This window comes from Trifolium pratense, linkage group LG1 (assembly GCF_020283565.1).
Source record: "Trifolium pratense cultivar HEN17-A07 linkage group LG1, ARS_RC_1.1, whole genome shotgun sequence".
Taxonomy (NCBI): domain Eukaryota; kingdom Viridiplantae; phylum Streptophyta; class Magnoliopsida; order Fabales; family Fabaceae; genus Trifolium; species Trifolium pratense.
This window is the reverse complement of record NC_060059.1, coordinates 41,873,695-41,892,322: the sequence shown is the minus strand read 5'-3', so window position 1 is coordinate 41,892,322 and position 18,628 is coordinate 41,873,695. Positions and strand designations below refer to the sequence as shown.

Below are 18,628 nucleotides of genomic sequence, written 5' to 3'. Positions count from 1 at the left end.
GAGAGTGGACCATGCGGTTCAATCATGCTAACTATCTATCTGTCACTACTTCTGCAAATTCTTCTATAAAGATAATTTTGGAACATTGCAAAATATTTGAAATATAATATTTGTTCATTTTGAAGACTCCATTGCAATGCATCGAGTTTCTTCCATCAAGTTCCAAATTAGAAATAGCAATAATGAAGTGGTGGGGATAGATATATAGCTTGGTGTGGTTGGTATAGCTATAGCAACACCAGCCCAGTCCAATTTTTTTTTTTAAAAATAAATATTTTATAAATAATTTTAAGTCATTTTGTATATATATTTGTATAAATATTAATGTAAATATTAATTTAGAGTTTATTATTGATGACTGTAAGTCCTTCGTACATATATTAGTTTAAGTATTAGTGCAAATATTAGTTTCTAGTCTATTATGGATGATTTCAAGTCTATCATTATATGTAAAGTATTATTTTAAGCTATATATAGTTTAATTTTACAACAATTAACTTTAACTTTGTTTGGCAAAAAAAATGTGAATAACTAATTGAGTTTGTAGTATTGGGTAAAATTACCAATTCAACTGGAATATAAATATGAAATAACATAATTAATATTTAATTTTTTGAAGTAAGATAATACGAGTAAAATTGAAATAAAAATTAATAAGTTATAAACTAATTGAATTAGTTTATTAGTTTGTCAAAATAAACTATATGCTAGTATAATTTTGTGTTCTATATATTTTGGTCCAAAGTAGGATCTTGTGAAGACTCTAACAATAGTGATATGCATGATTTAATAATTATAGTATTTTTCTTATTCGAATAGAAATTTTGTGGTGTTTTTTTTATGTTTGTTTTTTTTTAAAAGAAATTTTATAGTTTGTTGATTTATTGTTCTTTTTTTGGATATACATGTTGTAAATCTCATATATTGTTTGTTGTTCAACTGAATTATCAATATTTTTTTTTCGAGTAGTACCTAAAATTTTTAGCCCCACCAATTATTTGTATCTGGGTCCGCCCCCGGTCACGTGTGATAGGGTTGTTTTTTTCTTCGGACATTAATTCCTCCGATATTATTTATAAGCTAAAGTCAACAAAAAAGTTTGGACTTAAATATAAGTAAAAGTTACCAAAAGTAACTATATTTAGGGTCCATTTGACCTAGTTTTTTTGAGCTTATACAATATAAATTAAGTTTTATGTTATTTTATAAGTTCACACTAGTGAAAATTGTAATTTTATAAGCTATTTTATCATAAACTACCGTGACAAACTTATAATAAAATATAAAAATTGCATAAGTTGTTTGCATAAACTCTAAATAAGAGAAAAAAAGTCAGGTCAAACGATACCTTAATGCTATTTTTCCAAAAGCACTCCTAATTAATTGTTCTACTTTTAACATGATTTTATAATTCCAACGCAAATTTGGTAGTTTAGTAAAAATAACAGCATTCTTAACATGCGTGAAATAAGAGAAATTTGCCTATAAATAAGGCTGGAGGAAGTATATTAGGAAGGAAATAGATTGTATGCGGTAACTTCATGCCGCTATAATTAATTGTAGCTGTCCAATCTTAAATCAATGCAAAGATCCTTATATACAGATTTTGTAAAGATGTAATATCAACCGCCGGATTTGAATTCAATGATTCTGATTCGCTACTCCGTGAAATCATGTCATATATTTACAGCAGGAAATTCGGATCCTATTAGGAATCATGATTTGACACACAACTATCACATCACATTAAATTAAGTTAACATAACATTATCTGTATTTATTTTTATTTTATATTTTAACCTTATTTTTTTATAAGCAAAAAATTGAATTATAAGGAGTATAAAATATATTCAGTCTTTACAATTCTAACAAATATCATTATATGCTTTGAATACACGATAATTTATCTTTATACCAATCTGAAAAAATAAAGAAAGACATACTTGTTATTCTCTCTATAAACTAAAACCATGAAATATAAACTCCACGCCACAAACTCTGAACATGATGTTATTACCGGCGCGCCATAAACTCACGTAGTTGTCAAGGAGCACAGCACACTCACAGGTCTCAAGTCAATACCAATACAAATATCTACTTTAAATTTAAAAATGTATTGATGACAAGGCAAATTGGCTTTTTTTACTGTGCTTTTTTTTTTGTTATCTCCTTTTGTTTCTTTTTAGTAATTATTATTTTCTTTTAAAATTTTGAGAAAGGTTTCATCGTGCATGCAGGATGATATGGATAAGCATATTGCCAATGGAAAACGGCCTGTAAGCATAAACATCGGTAAGTTTATATCATTGGATTGTTTGGTCACAGCAACAATCTTATATATAGATAACTATCAAAGTGACTCCCACTTAAATAGCCAATTTTTGTGCCATAAATTATGTTAAATTATAATTTATTTATTTTTAAAAGATGTTGAATTATAGTTTAAGGCATGTCACAAGTGATAAAAAGGCAAAAACCAAATTAAGTTTTTAGTCGATCTGCTAAGTGTGTTTTTTCAGAGTTATTAATTTTCACTGTCACATTCAGAATCACATGAGTAGAACCGTGTCTTGGTGAACTTTTATTTGGTTATATTATAAAAGACCTGCAATTCCTTGAGAAGAAACTAGTAATTTGTTTTGAAATTAGTAAGTTGTCCAGTTAATCAATCTTATGAGGCCATCCAGTAAGTGTATCTTCTCACAAACTTATTTTCCATTGTCATCTTTAAAATCAACTGGGTAGGATTTTCTGCATGTTGGTTAACTTCTGTCTCTTGTTTTTTTATGCAGTTCTCTTTCTTGTTGGTTAATCACATGAGTAGAACTGTGTCTTGGTGAACTTTTATTTGGTTATATTATAAAAGACTCAATCACTGCAATTCATTGAGAAGAACAATTCATTGAGAAGAACTGTGTCTTGGTGAACTTTTAAAATCAACTGGTAGGATTTTCTGCATTTTGGTTAACTTCTTTTTTATGCAGTTCTCTTTCTTGTTGGTTAATCACATGAGTAGAACTGTGTCTTGCTGAACTTTTATTTGGTTATATTATAAAAGACTCGATCACTGCAATTCATTGAGAAGAACCGTGTCTTGGTGAACTTTTAAAATCAACTGGTAGGATTTTCTGCAAGTTGGTTAACTTCTTTTTTATGCAGTTTTCTTTCTTGTTGGTTAATCACATGAGTAGAACTGTGTCTTGCTGAACTTTTATTTGGTTATATTATAAAAGACTCGATCACTGCAATTCATTGAGAATAACTGTGTCTTGGTGAACTTTTAAAATCAACTGGGTAGGATTTTCTGCATGTTGGTGAATTTCTCTGCATGTTGCTAACTTCTGTCTCTTGTTTTTTATGCAGTTCTCTTTCTTGTTGGTTAATCACATGAGTAGAACTGTGTCTTGGCAATTCATTGAGAAGAACTGTGTCTTGGTGAACTTTTAAAATCAACTGGGTAGGATTTTCTGCATGTTGGTTAACTTCTGTCTCTTTTTTTTTTTTTTTTTTTTCTTTTTATGCAGTTCTCTTTTTTGTTGGTTAATCACATGAGTAGAACTGTGTCTTGGCAATTCATTGAGAAGAATTGTGTCTTGGTGAACTTTTAAAATCAACTGGGTAGAATTTTCTGCATGTTGGTGAATTTCTCTACATGTTGGTTAACTTCTGTCTCTTGTTTTTTTTTTTTATGCAGTTCTCTTTCTTGTTGGTTAATCACATGAGTAGAACTGTGTCTTGGTGAACTTTTATTTGGTTATTCAATTATAGATTTAAAAGTAAGAAAATTTAGAAAATTATATACAATTAAGGAAAGTAAGAAAATTAAAATTAAGATAGAATAGTGGGCTGAAAATTGCATTTATTTCAAAAATTCAAAAACATTCATGAAGATCTTAATCGGTGCATCCGGTTTGATAACAATGGACATGGACCGTTGGATTGTTGGTCTATGATTATTGAGGCAAAGAGAACAATCTTATATATAGATAACTCAAAGTGGCTCCGAGCCAAAAGGCAAGTCACAAGTGATAAAAATACAAACACTAAACTAAGATTTGCAGTTTGAGTTGTGTACTTGTGTTGTTTTTTTCTTAGTTTTGAATCCACAAGCTTTGTTTTGAAAGTTTTAAACTTTGTTGTAGTAACCTATAAATAACTTCACATTTCTAGTCCTACATATATACACAACATATCATAATGTCATTCAAGAGTATAGTGAAGGTGATGAAAGAGGGAATTAGCAACTTGTATAGAATAGTTGTACCATGTTCTTCACCATCACCATCAGCTTCAGCACCACCAAGAACAGAATCATCATCACAAGGCCAGTGGGCTAATTTACCTTCTGAATTACTATTAGACGTAATTCAACGGATAGATGCTAGCGAAACCACCTGGCCATCTCGCCGAGCACTTGTAGCATGTGCCTCGGTTTGTAAAGCGTGGAGAGCAATAACCAAGAGTTTTGTTAGCACACTTGAACAGTGTGGTATCATCACTTTCCCTATATCATTGAAACAGGTAATTTTTTGTTCTCTTTATGTATATGATTTGATGTCATTTTTGTTTCAAACTTGGAAGTACATTGTATTGTATGATATACTCAATGTGTGATTACTTTGTCTTTTATTATGTTTTTTCAGCCTGCTCCACGAGACAATCCCATTCACTGCTACATCAGGAGGGAAAGATATTCATCCACATTTAGTTTATATCTTGGATTGAGCCCACGTAAGATTGTTGTGCTCACATTACTGTAAAATGTTTAATTGTCATACATTATTGGTGTAAAATGTTTTACACTATCTGCAAATTCTCAATATATACGAAGTTAGTTGCTACATTTCCGTCTTTGTGAAAACTTTGTTATTGTATTTGCAGCGACCAACTTTGATAGGAGCAAACTGCTCTTTCATGCAAAGAAGGTCAGAAGAGCAACCGGTGGTACAGAGTTTATAATATCACTGGTTGCTAAGAAGTTTTCTAAAACCAAGAATACATACATTGGCAAGATAAGGTTAGTGTCTTTAATCTGCATATTTTCATTGATTAATGCCTTATTCAACTGCTTACTTATCTGTATACAATGAACAGGACTAATTTTATCGGCACCAAATCCAAGATATATGAACGTCATCCCCCACTTCCATTGAGTCGTAAGATAGCTACAATATCTTATCGATTCTTTGTTCTTCATTCACCTAGTCCGAGGCATATCGAGTGTACAATGCACTTGATTCCTACCTCATCAATCCAAGAAGGAGGAACTGCGCCGACTCCTTTGGAATTTGCCAGTTACCACATTCAGCATGAATCTTCCAAGGGAAAGAAGCCTAAAGTTGTTGAATTTGACTCAACTTGCACCGATTTTGAAAGAGAGCCACTGATTTTGAAAAACAAAGCTCTTACATGGAGCGAACAACTGCAATATTGGCACTTGGATTTCAGTGGACGGGTTACGGTGGATTCGGTGAAGAATTTTCAGCTTGTAGCAGCTGAAGACCCTTGGGAAAAGAAGGTGATATTACAATTTGGGAAAATTGGGGATGACACATTCATGATGGATTATTGGTATCCTCTCTCCGCTTTTCAAGCCTTTGCAATCTGTTTGAGTAGCTTCGGCAAAAAACCAGATTTTATATGATAATGCATTATATCAAAGAAGATTGCAAATGCATTATCATTCACAAACTGCTTTTGTGTCAAAGCGCTACTCAAAAGCAGAGAGAGGATATCGATAATCCATATGTGTAAGCAAGCCGATAATCCATACGTGTAAAGCCAATGTATCTGTAATATGTATGAACAATTGCATATAAAAATGACATTGCACATTAAAAAAGCATCTATATTATATTATACATTGTGGATGCTGTCACCAATTTCATGATGGATAGTGGCTAAATACTATAAATCATATTTTCTTATACTTCAAAGTTGCAATATTTCTGTATCGAAAAAAAGTTGCAATATTTCTATAAAAAGTATTTTTTTTTTAATATAAGGGAAGCTATGTTGTTTGTTCTTATTTCACATAATCTCAATGTCTTCATTGTTATTGCTACTACTGAACTTGCAACCATAACGGCGAACCGTTGGCTGGAACGTCGACTTTTGAGACCGGCTAATGTTAAACTCAGTCCTGTGATTGTGAGTGTCTTTTGTGATTGATGATTAGTCTTGTTCGTCGCGATTGATTGATGATTAGGACTTGAAAACCAGGGTCTCTTTCATTGATTGAACCATAAAACATGAGTGAATTATTGATACTTTGTATGTTGCTGTTAAGATAAGCCTTCCCAACCTCACTGTGCTTCATTGAGTTTTCTTCTTCATTGTTTGTGTTTCCTTCTACATCTGTTGTCACCTCAATGCTTTCTTCAGATTCATTCTCGGTCTCCTGAATCTGTCAAAGCATGTTTGACATCTTTTACGATAAGAGTCGTATTAATTGTTAGAGAAGTTTATGAATGAGCGAGCATCAGATATCCATGTATTCAACCGTAGATTTAAAAATAAGAAAATTAATAAAATTATAACTTAAAAGTAAGAAAATTAAAATTAAGATAAAATTTGTCAAAAAAAAAAATTCAGATAAAATAGTGGGCTGCCACCTTATAAAAAATTCAAAAACATTCATGATCTTATTCGGTGTGGTTGGATAACTATTGACCGTTGGATTATTGAGTCACAGACAGCAATCTTATCTTTTAAAGAGATAACTCGGTGGCTCCCCTTTATAAAAGGCAAACTTTGTTATTGTATTTGCAGCTCTTAATGGTGATAAGAGCAAATTGCTCTTACATGCAAAGAAGAGCAACTTGTAGAGTTTTTAATATCATTTGTTGCTAATGATTTTTCTAAAACTAAGAATACTTGCATTGGCAAGATAAGGTTAGTGTCTTAACCATCATCTTTTTATGGTTAATGCCTTACTTACTTGATCTGTATGCAATGAACAAGACTAATTTTATCGGCACCAAGTTCAAGATTTATGAACGTCATCCGCCACACAGTTCTCCACTTCCATTGAGTCATAAGGTAGCAACGGTATCTTATCGATTCTATGTTCTTCGTGCACCTGGTCCGAGGCAAATCGAGTGTACAATGCACTTGATTCCTACATCATTAATCAAAGAAGGAGGACTGTGGCCGTTTCAAAAAAAAAAAAGAAGGAGGACTGCGCTTAAAGTAGCAACTGTATCCTCAGAAGCTTTTGGAAGTACCAATGGTATCCTCAGAAGCTTTTGGTAGCAGGAGCATCCTTTGGAATTACCAGCTTCTTTGATTGATGATGTAGGAATCAAGTGCATTGTACACTCGATTTGCCTCGAACTAGGTGAATGAAGAACAAAGAATCGATAAGATATTGTTGCTATCTTATGACTTGATGGAAGTGGAGAACTGTGTGCGGGATGACGTTCATAAATCTTGGACTTGGTGCCGATAAAATTAGTCCTGTTCATTGCATACAGATCAAGTAAACAGTTGAATAAGGCATTAACCATGAAAAGATGCGGATTAAGGACACTAACCTTATCTTGCCAATGTATGTATTCTTAGTTTTAGAAAAATCCTTAGCAACCAATGATATTATAAACTCTGTACAGGTTGCTCTTCTGATCTTCTTTGCATGTAAGAGCAGTTTGCTCTTATCACCATTAAGAGCTGCAAATACAATAATAAAGTTTTCACAAAGACGGTAATTTAGCGATTAATTTCATAGATTGAGAATCTGCTGATCATGTAAAACATTTTACACTGATGGTGTATCACAATTAAACTTGGAATTTATCAGTTACCGCAATGAGCATGAATCTTCGAAGAGAAAGAAGCCGGAAGTTGCTGAATTTGACTCAACTTGATGAAAGCCAATGTTTCTGTAATTCTGGTTTCTAGCAATTAGGATTAATGTCATGTGTAATCAAGCCAATTTGGATTAATGCCATTTGTGTAAGCAAGCCAATGTTTCTGTAAATCTAGTTTCTAGATATTAGGATTAATGTCTATATTTTCTTGTAATATGTATGAACAATTCCAAATAAAAATGACATTGCACATTAAAAAAGTATTTATATTATACATTGTGGATGTTGTCAACACTTTCATGATGGAAAGTGGCTAAATACTATAAATCATATTTTCTTATACTTCAAACTTGCAATATTTCTATAAAAGGTATTTCTTTTTTTTTAATATATGGGAAGCTATGTTGTTTGTTCTTATTTCACATAATCTCAATGTCTTCATTGTTATTGCTACTACTGAACTTGCAACCATAACGGCGAACCGTTGGCTGGAACGTCGACTTTCGAGACCGGCTAATGTTAAACTCAGTCCTGTGATTGTTAGTGTCTTCGTCGCGATTGATGATTTCTGAGGGCTTTTGTGGAACTGTAACTTGAACACCAGGGTCTCTTTCATTGATTGAACCATGAAACATGAGTGAATTGTTGATACTTTGTATGTTGCTATTAACATAAGCCTTCCCAACCTCACTGTGCTCCATTGAGTTTCCTTCGTCGTTGTTAGTGTTTCCTTCTCCATCTGTTGTCACCTCAATGCTCTCTTCAGATTCATTCTTGTAGGCCCTATGAATGTGGATTGAACCTTCTTTCTTATCTGACTCAGAACCAACATGCATTGTGGCTCCTCTATTGTCACCAGTCAATGTTATGACACTAAATTTTTTGTCCTCCATAGGCTGTGTTGGTTGCAAAGAGGCTGATATTTTATGAACAAACTTTGTGATGTCATCTTTTATACCTTTTTGAATTGGACCCTTTTCCTTTTCATTTCTCTTTTCCCTTTCGTCGCTCGATGGAGCATTTCTTTGGTTTGATATGCTTGAGCTAGGATCTTTTGAGCTCAAAACTCCTATGTCTTTTCCACTAGAGTTTGATGTGGCAAACATTATCTTTCTCTCTACAGTTTCTTTTACACCATGCTGCTTCTTATCCTTTGTGCCTGAAGAAGATGCTTTGGTATGTCGTTTCGGTTGGCTGGTATGGCTGATACTTTTTTCTTTGGCTTTTCCTACCTTTTTGCTTTCATGCATAACGTTCTCCTTCTCTTTATGTTGAAGGAACTTTCTTTGAGTTTCCAAAGGGGGCTTTGGTGGTGGTGATTTTGAGATTGATCTTTCCTCATCTAAATTTGTTTTTGTGTGCTTGGACAAATTCTCTGGTTGTGATACTGGAATTATTTTCGATGGTGAGTTTATCTTTCGTTCTGCTTCATTTGGCAATGGCTCAGACAATGAAACTGGAATCTTCTCTTTTTGTTCTTGAGAGGTGGATGATGTATAAAAAGTGTTTTCTTCATGGTTAGCCTTTAACTCCTCATTCTGCACCGAGGCCAAAGGAGACGGCGGATGGTGCTCGGAAGCTGGCTCGACTTTAGAAACTTGGGGGGAGGAGGGCATAAAAGAAGCCTGTTGTTCGGAGCCTACATGCTGTGGTGACTTAGTGATTTCTATCAATGGTGAATTCATCTTCAGCTCAGACTCAGATTTAGCTTCATGTTGCATTGGTTCAGACTTGTTGACCATTTTTTCCTTTTCTTGTTCAGATGCAAATGATGTTGGATGAGTGTTTTCTTCAGTAGGAGAAGGCTTTGGCTTCGGTTCTGGCTCCTTCATGGTGTCATAACGAAAGGGAGACTGAGGTTGAGTTGAGACAACATGAACCTGAGATGCTGCATGAGATGGTGAGGGTGGAGAGTTGACATGGTTAGATGATATTGATGGAGAAGACGGTTTTGAGTGAGTAGTCTCCACAATCACCGAAGTTGATAATGGCGTTGGTTGAGTTGGACGAGGCGGTGATTGGTTTAGAGGTTCAATTCTAGTGTTTTCTTGAGTTTTGGCAGGAATCGGAGGTAACTCTGCAGGAGTTATGAGAGAAGGCCTAGATGGTCTTTGAATAGGAACACTTGTGTTTGATCGAGCAGTTGATTTTGATGAGTCTTTCGGACGGCGAGACATTGATTCAGGTGTTCCTGATAGCCAAGAAGGTATTCTAAAACGAAATGATGGCTTTCTTTGTGCCATGGATGGTTTTGTTAATATTTGAATACACAAGAGGATGATCAAATTTTCTTTTCCTAGTGTTCTGTCTAAATGTAATGCTGCAGAATGTGATTATAATATATCTATATACTTAATTGAAGTTTTATGCCTTGGATGCATATGAGGCTTTCATTATATATGTTTTACTTTGGAACATTTCACACTGATTCTCCCAAAAAGTTTTCTTATGGTTCTTTTCTTATATCAGTTTCATTAATATTCTAATAATCAAACTTTTGCCACCTATTATTTTTTCTTGACTCTTAAGAAAGGATATGCCTTACCTCATCATTGTTTCTTTCTTTTAGTTATTCATCAACTTATGGAAACCTAATTTCATCTTGGAAAGTTTCTGAACTTATTTGTATTTTTTTTCTTTCTATTTTTTAAGTCTAATTTTTTTATTTGACATCAATATCTCAACAAACTACATATATTCATTTCATATTGACTAAATATTTAATTTAATTTTATAATTAATCTATAATATTTGATATAGCATACATATTTCAATAAACTATATACTTTTTTTGTTACATAGCTAAATAAAGAAAGAAAAGGAAAAGACTAGTCTTAGGAAGAAAGTTCTTACTGCATCAGCTGCAAAGGATGTCACTAATCCCCACACGCGGAGAAGCATGAACCAGGTGGTCATGGTTAGAGGAAGCACCAAGCTTAGCGCAAAAAATCATCGCCACATTGGTTGTCTTCCCGAAGGGTGTGGATGATTTTGAAGTGACAATTCTCTATCAATATATCTTTGATGTCTTGGATCAACACATGTTTATGAAATTTGCAGGACTGATCACCTTATTATCAATTAATAATTTAATAAACAATTTTGTACCCTAAAACGTATTTAACAAAATTTCAACCAAAATTTAATAATTTCTACTATAATACTTGTATGGACGATAAAAATGTCTCATCATAAATTTGTCTTAGACCTCCTAATATGTAATGGCTCCTAATGTCTGCAGCACCATGTCATGGCTCTTCACCTGTCAGTCACATACTTATCTTTCAAACAAAGAGATCCGGGAAAGTTTATTCAAATTGCACTTTTACAAAGTTGCTCTTGAAAGAGTAAGTAATGATAGAATCTTAGAGGCTAAACAGCTATACATTACAGCTATACATTACACCATGTGCAGATCACAAAATACATGACTTTGGTCGTAGTGATGTTGGCCAAGTCCTACTAGACCCATAATATGCATTGTTTCCATAAACTTCAATTAAAGAGGGGAGAAAAGAGGAATTGATTCACATTTTGTTTACTTTTCACAAAAATAGAGCTGAAATCAAAATACAAATATTCAGCTTATTTAAAATCAGACAAAACCTATGAAAAATATATGGATGGTTTCAAACAATCATCTTTAACAAACACAACAAAAGTGACATCACAAGCAGAATTAGCCTGGAATTTACACAAATGGTACGAGAATGAGAGTGTGACACAACGTTTTTTACTCAAACCCAACATCTGCGCCCCCTTGATCGAAAAATATTATGAAAAAAAAAATAAAAAATTTGCATCCTATGATGCGAACTGAGTTCGCATTCTAGAATGCACACTCTTTTTTTCATCCTAGAATGCGAACATACTGTATATAGAAACAAGAAAATGACTACTCAAATGAATCTACTATACAAAGGACAAAAGTTCAAAAGAATAATAAGAGAAATAAATTGTTGTAATCTGAGCACTTGCAAACATGTAACCATGGTAAAATCCATAAAAATGATACAATTGAGAAACTAAGAACTTATCAAGCATAAACTAAAATCCTTTATTGGTTACATGGTATGATCAATCTATAAGACAAGACCATGGCTTCCTTCATAAGGCAGATGATTTGTTGGCCAGCTCGCAGAAAAAGACAAACACGGCACTACTCATGAGCCCCTAAATTACCTCATACTGCAAGGTAAGTCGCCAGATTTAAGGGCTGAAATAAGCAGTCCAGATGCTTTGAAACCCTGTGATTCCATGATCTCGTGCATTCTTTGTGCATCCCGCAAAAATCCACCACTAATAAGGCCGGTTATAATCCTCTCAAACTGACGTTCTCGTAATTCGTCCTTCCTAGCTATCAGAACACCTAGGGTTTGAAGAGCCTTTCTCTCCATTTTAGTCCTTGCATACATATCACAGAGACTAACTTGAACCCTAAAAGGAGGAGCTTCACCCAGCAGAGCAATTTTGTTTAAAATCTGTTCAGTCTCATCGACAAGCTGCATTTTAGCCATCCATTCCATAAGAACAGAATAAGTTGCAACCCCAGGCTCAAACCCATCCTTCTCTAACGTTAAAAGAAGATCCAATGCCTTGTCTAATGAATTTGTCCTCTCATAAGCACGAATCATGGCAGCAGCGCACCTATCGTTAGGCTTATGCCCAAGTTGTACCATGTGGTCAAAATTGGAGCTTACCTTTTCTACGTGACAGTCAACTGCAGCTGCAGCTGCTTCAATAAGCAGGGTGCATGTTTCCAGAGTCTGCTGGTGTCCTGCAAATTGCATAGATGTAGAAGTTCGCGAGGCACGATCAAAGTCACCACATTGAGAATAATATCGAAGCAATGCCATGTATATTTCCTTTGTGGGCTGAATATCTCTTGTCTCCATCTGCCTCATCAGTGTCTCACCCTTTGTAGGTTCACCAGCATTTATGTAGGCAATGATCATTGAGTTGTAAACTTTGGAGTCCGGTTGGAAACCATGGCTACTCAAGATTTTAAATGCCTCTTCTGCACCTTCAAGATTACCTATCTTGCTGTACATGTGGACCAACACACTGGCTATCGAAGTATCTGGCTGTATACCATTTTCATTCATCTTCTCAAGCATTCTCTCAGTATCATCAATGCGGTTCTCTTTAGCATACATATCAATAAGCCTAGAGTAGTCAGATATATTTGTTTGGAAAGAATCTTCAGTCAATACCTTTTCTGCCACCTACAAAAACATAGGGTTTGAAAAACAAATTAAATCCAAAATCCAAACAGGGCTTTACTTCATCCCATTTTGGATCACAACAATTCAAATCTTAAAATTCCATAGTTCATAAAAACTAAGAAGGCAATTCAAGGAGCAGTGTTTAGGTGTTAACATTGCCATTTTCTAATAATATTGCAGCAAGAAAATCTTATCACATTAGCCAACATCTCCTAATAGCATTAATATGCTAAAATATCAAAACAAATTCGCATACACGAGCAATCTAGGGAAACTTAAAAGGCAATGCAATTGTATAGATACCAATCCAATGATATGAAAATCAAACCACGGACATACCTTGAAGTACAAAGGAGAATTCTGGTTTTTCAACCTTTCAAGCAAATTGAACCAATCAACCCTAGCAGGCTGCAGAAGCTCTATCCACTCAGCCAAAAGGGTTAACAAACTATCATCTCCATCCTCCTCCTTCAACGCCAGAATTCTCTCGGTAACTTGTTTGCATTTCCCAGTTATTGGCTTCGCCTCCTTCGGCCAAAGAACTTCTCCTGCCTCATGAATCCTATCAGCCACTTGTTCCCATTTAGGATCAGATAAATCAAGTCCATAAATCTTAAACTTCAATTTCCCCTTCCTCTTAGGAAGCCCAACAACCTTATTCTCACCCTTCTCCTCAACATTACCATCAACACGAACACCAACATCTGTTTCGGTGTCACTTTCATGTTTTATTCCTTCTTCAATAACCTGTCCCTCTTTCCTCAATTTCTCCAAATCCTCATAAAACTCATGTTCCTCCATTTTCTCACGTGCCCATTTAAACCTAAGCTCTCTAAGCAAATTGCCTCGAATACCAACTTCACCGGCGAATCTACACATTTCTTTAACCTCATCACATTGCAAAAAACTCTTCATTTTCTCCTTCTTCCTCTCTTTATTCATATCAACCAAAACCTTATTACTAACCTCCCACACAGTCTTCCAAAGATCCTCACTGAAATCAACTGAATCAAAAACCGGTTTTTCAGCACCACCACCACCTTTTTCCATTTCTGAAACAACTCTTTCAACAATCAGAACTAGCATTCCATCTACAGTACTTTTATCGCATTCAGGATACACTTCCTTCACTTTTTTCCTCATTATCCAAGCGAATCGTGAGAGAAACTCGTTCGTGGTTTCGTCTTCATCGTCGTTTTGGTGAGCGGCATTGTCGTTTAAGTGAATTTTTAGTGACGGGTCGATTAACGAGTTACCGAGTTCAGAGGAATGCGAATGGAGATTCCGGTGACCGGAGATTGAAGAAACGGGAAGTCGATTGAAGAGAATAGTGGAAAATTGGGAATTTGTGATTGATTTGAGTTTTGTGATTGCGATTCTTGAAGAACGAAGTGAAAGTAAAATTCTGCAACTCATTGTAACTGAAATTGAAATTGAAATTGAATTTGGATTTAAATTTGATGGGAGTGAAGCATGAAGAGATTAGGGTTTTGGGTTTATGCAATGGGTACTTCACTGTTACGAAGGAGTGAAGGAACGAAGAAGAAGAAGCACGAAATGAAAATCACGAGTTCGTTCTTATTTAATGGGCCTATTCAAAGTACTGGGTTAAGCCCAATATCATATAGAAATTGAAGAGGGATTAGGGTGTGGTTAGCATGATAAAGATAATTGTAAAATTTTGACTTCCCACATTATTTTAACGAGTTCTTTCGAAATTTACGGTGACATTATTTATTGACGTGACATTCAACTCTCATAACATAGGTGTGTTTAGTTTAGAGAAAGAAATGTGTTTTCTCTCTCTTTCCTCTTTCTTTCTCTCAAACCAAACACACTCAAGTTTAAAAAGACAAAATCAGATCATGTGTACGAGAATGAATAAAATATTTATTTAATCGAATGTTTCCAAATTTTTTAGCATTTTTAATTTTCAGTGAGAAGGATGGGAAAATATTTAAAAAGTACTAATAAAAAGTTTACACGAAAAAAAAAGAAGGCCTAAATACTTTTTGGTCCTTTAATTTATTTTTGAGGTTCAAATTGGTCTCAAAACTTTCTTTTGATGTCAAATTGGTCCTTAATTGAATAAATTGATTCAGGTAAGTTGTTTCCGTCAATATGAAAGTAACGACGTTAATCTTATCTGATGTGGCGTACAAGTGGTATGGGGAAAAACATTTTTTGTTATTTATCAATTTTAAAATTTGTTATAGTTCATAACAAAATTAGTTCATAACAAAATTATATATAGTTCATAACAAAATTATTATTATTAACTATTAATTGTTGATCGATGTATAAAACTCAGAATCTCAAAAAGTTCAATCTCTAATCTCAAACATTCCAAAATCTGAAGTTTGGATTCTTGGACCAACTTAAAAATCAAAAATAAATTAGAGAAAACAAAGTATTTAAGCCAAAAAAAAATTAAAATACTTTTGGAAGATGTGTTTGGAAGCATACAAGAAGTATCCATGTCTATTACTTTCAAAGATACCTTTTTTGACTTTCACAATGAGTACCAAATAATTGTTTTTAATCCAACAAATTAATTGTTATGCACATATGATTTTTCATATGCATCCAAGAAAATTACAACAAAATGTAATTTATTTTCAGTTATTAGTAGCTAGAATTTCACCATTTAAAGACGAATAACTGAAGATTTTAAACGCCAACTCCTATATACTATAAAATATGATGTTCTTATCATTTGAGTTAAGCTCATAGGGATTCATAATATCATTTTTATTGATTAGTTCTTAAAATATCGTCATAAATATGTATATAGCGTGATTTGATCGCATGTATTTGTAAAACTATTTTGCATGGTCGATATTAACTCTAATCTAAAGCTCTAAAACTCTAATAATCTGATAGAGAACAAGTGAAAAGTAAGAGAACAAGTGAAAATAACACAGAAGCTTTATGGACAATATATAATCATAAATTTCCAACAATTGGTTCGACAGAGTCAATAATCATAATATTGACTTGATTAACACACACATTGTTTCCATTTTGAAACTGAAAAATGAATTTTCCATATTTAATTAACAAATACAAAAGGTATTGTAAAAGTTCCTTGTCTTTTTGGTTTGTCTTATTGACCTTTTCAAGTTGCTTTTTAAGACTTGTTTTCTCTACTAAGAGAGAAAATGAAGATTTTATATCCAACCTCAATGCTACATTTTGAATAGCTTCAACTTCTGCATTCTCCATAGAAACTGAATCAGAAAATTCCTTCTCAAGCAATGAAAGTAAAATTTTCCTAGTCTCATCTTCTTCAAATTCCAATGAAAATTTTGTATGGTTTAGATCATGTAGTATTGTACATATCTGCAGGCCAATTCAAAAAGTCTCAATTATCAAGTTGCACTAATAAAATCCAAATAACATATGAAATAGCATAAAGAAATATAAAATATTACAATTATTGGTTCCTTATAATATTCAAGAAACAAAAACAAAAAAAATTGTGTAAAAGGCTAATTAGTAAGATTAACTAACCTCAGCAACCAATGAAATTGGAACAGTATTTTGAATCTGAGTCAAGTACAACGCGAAAGAGTTTCTTACTTTTTCGCATCTTGAAAGAATCTTGTGTGATGTTATTACCTAACCAATTTGCAAATAAGAAGGTCAGAGTTAGGAACCCAACCAAAACTACCTTTACAAAAAATAGAACTATAAATATAATTTTTCGAACTGAACTGATTCGTTGTGAATTAAACCGTGTAAAATTGTTATTATTGGCTAATAATTGGAACCATTGAAAACCCCGGAATATTATCAACTGTTTAAATACCAAAAGCTAAATCGAACTGTTAAACAGAACCGAAAAAACCGAATATGTGGCATATAGTTCACGAACTGAACTGAACTGAACTGGTCCAGCTCAGCTTTTATCAGTATTGCTCGGTTTAAGGGTTCGGTTTAGTTTTTGGTATTTTTAACTGTCCTACCTGAAGTTAAAGAAGTACTTACCAGATAGAGTTTACTGGCTTCAGAACAGTGTTTGATAATTAAATTGGCTTTATCCAAAGTGAAGTGCAAAGAGCACAATGCTTGAATTGCTAAAGTACAATTTGGTCTTGAAGATTCAACTGATAATATAATATGCAAAATTCTATCAATGAATCCTTGAAGCTCTATGCATATTGAATGGTGAACCTGCACAAAGTAAAAAATTGATTAAGTATAATAAAACGGTAATTTCATATATGCATGTAACATAATAGAAGTCATCAGTTGCTAAACACATCACATTATATATGCAGAATTCAGAGTTCGAAATCTAACCATTGGACTACTTAATAAAAAAAAATGTAACAAAATAGAAAATTGAGGATACCTTGAATTTAGAAGAGGTTGGAATTGGAATCTCCAGAGGTGTAGAACAGTTATTGGGAAGCATCTAGAGATTGAAAGTGGGTGAGAAGAAGAGAAAAAGAAGAAAAATGATGATGAGTGGTAATGTTAGGAACTTGGTTGGTGGCAATATATGTTGCTGAGAGAAACACAACAGTCTTTGCTTATTCTTCTGTCTATTTTCAGCTTTTCCTTAAGCTGTGGCAAGTTTTGATCTTAAATAGGATTTACTACTATTTAGCAGTATTGTTTGCCGCGTGATTCTATCATGTTTGGGCCATGCAGTCATGCTTGGTCTTCGTTGACTCTTCATCTGGTGCACAACATAATGGAAAAAAGAAAAGAAAAAGATAGAAGAGCTTTTGATGTGAAGTGTGCGAACATAAAATGGAAAAAAAAAAAATAGCAAATATGATTGGCTGAATAAAATGAAAATGACAATTAAAAAAGGTGAAATGAAAATGAAATTGGACCAACCATAATACAAGAAAAAGTCCAAGACCTAAAAAGAGGGTAATCATGCCATATGTAGGGTCCCCGGCCACCCTATGTTTTGTGTGGCTGGACAAATGCACCCAATGGTAGGCAAAGCTTGTGAAATTACTATGTTTTTAAGCATGACAAAATAGAAAGATTTCTTTATAAAAACAAAAAAAAAAAACTTTGATTGGCTTACTTTTCAACCAAGTATCCTTTGTTTTCCACAAAAAAATATTTGTCAATCCTCAACCCCAAAAAATTAAAAGCGTGTACAATATAGAAAAGTCTAGAAAATTAACAGATTAATAAACAATATTTTTTATGAGAAACAAATTTTTTACGGTCACTAACTACAGATAATCACACAAGTAAAGAGATTGTAACTGTTTGATCAAAATCATATAACCATTAGATTTAATCTAGCGGTAAGAAATTTGAATAGTATCCTAGAAATTCTGGTTCGATCTCCAGCTCCATCGTAAACGAAGAAAAAATCATACAGTCTAGATATCAAGTTTAGTGATTTTAGTTATTAAAATAAATATCAAAATCTACTTGAAATTTAAATAATCTCCATTAGATGGTCACTTGTGTGCAATCCAAATTACATGAATGATTGTTTTCTAACTTTATCTTTTCTATACTCAATCTAACTTTCGTTTAACTATGTAACCATTGTAGTTCATAACCATTCATACTAATATTATTCACAACACTTGCTCTTAGATGGCCATTAAGATA

At 33.5% G+C, this 18,628-nt stretch overlaps 4 protein-coding genes across 4 annotated transcripts; 1 reads left to right on the top strand and 3 right to left on the bottom strand.

Moving 5' to 3' along the window:
- Positions 1–4,197: 4,197 nt before the first annotated feature.
- LOC123894276 (tubby-like F-box protein 5) lies at positions 4,198–5,644 on the top strand. The gene is made up of 4 exons (XM_045944237.1): positions 4,198–4,521; positions 4,644–4,731; positions 4,882–5,017; positions 5,095–5,644. The coding sequence occupies exons 1-4, from the start codon at positions 4,198–4,200 to the stop codon at positions 5,642–5,644; spliced, it is 1,098 nt and encodes a 365-aa protein (XP_045800193.1).
- Positions 5,645–7,999: 2,355 nt separating this feature from the next.
- On the bottom strand, positions 8,000–10,173 carry LOC123886509 (PH domain-containing protein DDB_G0287875-like). The gene has a single exon (XM_045935826.1). The coding sequence runs from the start codon at positions 10,049–10,051 to the stop codon at positions 8,228–8,230; it is 1,824 nt and encodes a 607-aa protein (XP_045791782.1). The 5' UTR covers positions 10,052–10,173; the 3' UTR covers positions 8,000–8,227.
- Positions 10,174–11,738: 1,565 nt separating this feature from the next.
- On the bottom strand, positions 11,739–14,625 carry LOC123886502 (putative pentatricopeptide repeat-containing protein At1g12700, mitochondrial). The gene is made up of 2 exons (XM_045935821.1): positions 13,373–14,625; positions 11,739–13,033 (listed from the first exon to the last, which is right to left on the bottom strand). Exons 1-2 carry the CDS (start codon positions 14,447–14,449, stop codon positions 11,987–11,989), a joined length of 2,124 nt encoding a protein of 707 aa, XP_045791777.1. The 5' UTR covers positions 14,450–14,625; the 3' UTR covers positions 11,739–11,986.
- A 1,318-nt stretch (positions 14,626–15,943) lies between these two features.
- Positions 15,944–17,769, bottom strand: LOC123886492 (U-box domain-containing protein 6-like). Its single transcript, XM_045935810.1, has 4 exons — positions 17,391–17,769; positions 17,024–17,209; positions 16,547–16,654; positions 15,944–16,375 (listed from the first exon to the last, which is right to left on the bottom strand). The coding sequence occupies exons 1-4, from the start codon at positions 17,451–17,453 to the stop codon at positions 15,980–15,982; spliced, it is 753 nt and encodes a 250-aa protein (XP_045791766.1). The 5' UTR covers positions 17,454–17,769; the 3' UTR covers positions 15,944–15,979.
- Positions 17,770–18,628: the final 859 nt, after the last annotated feature.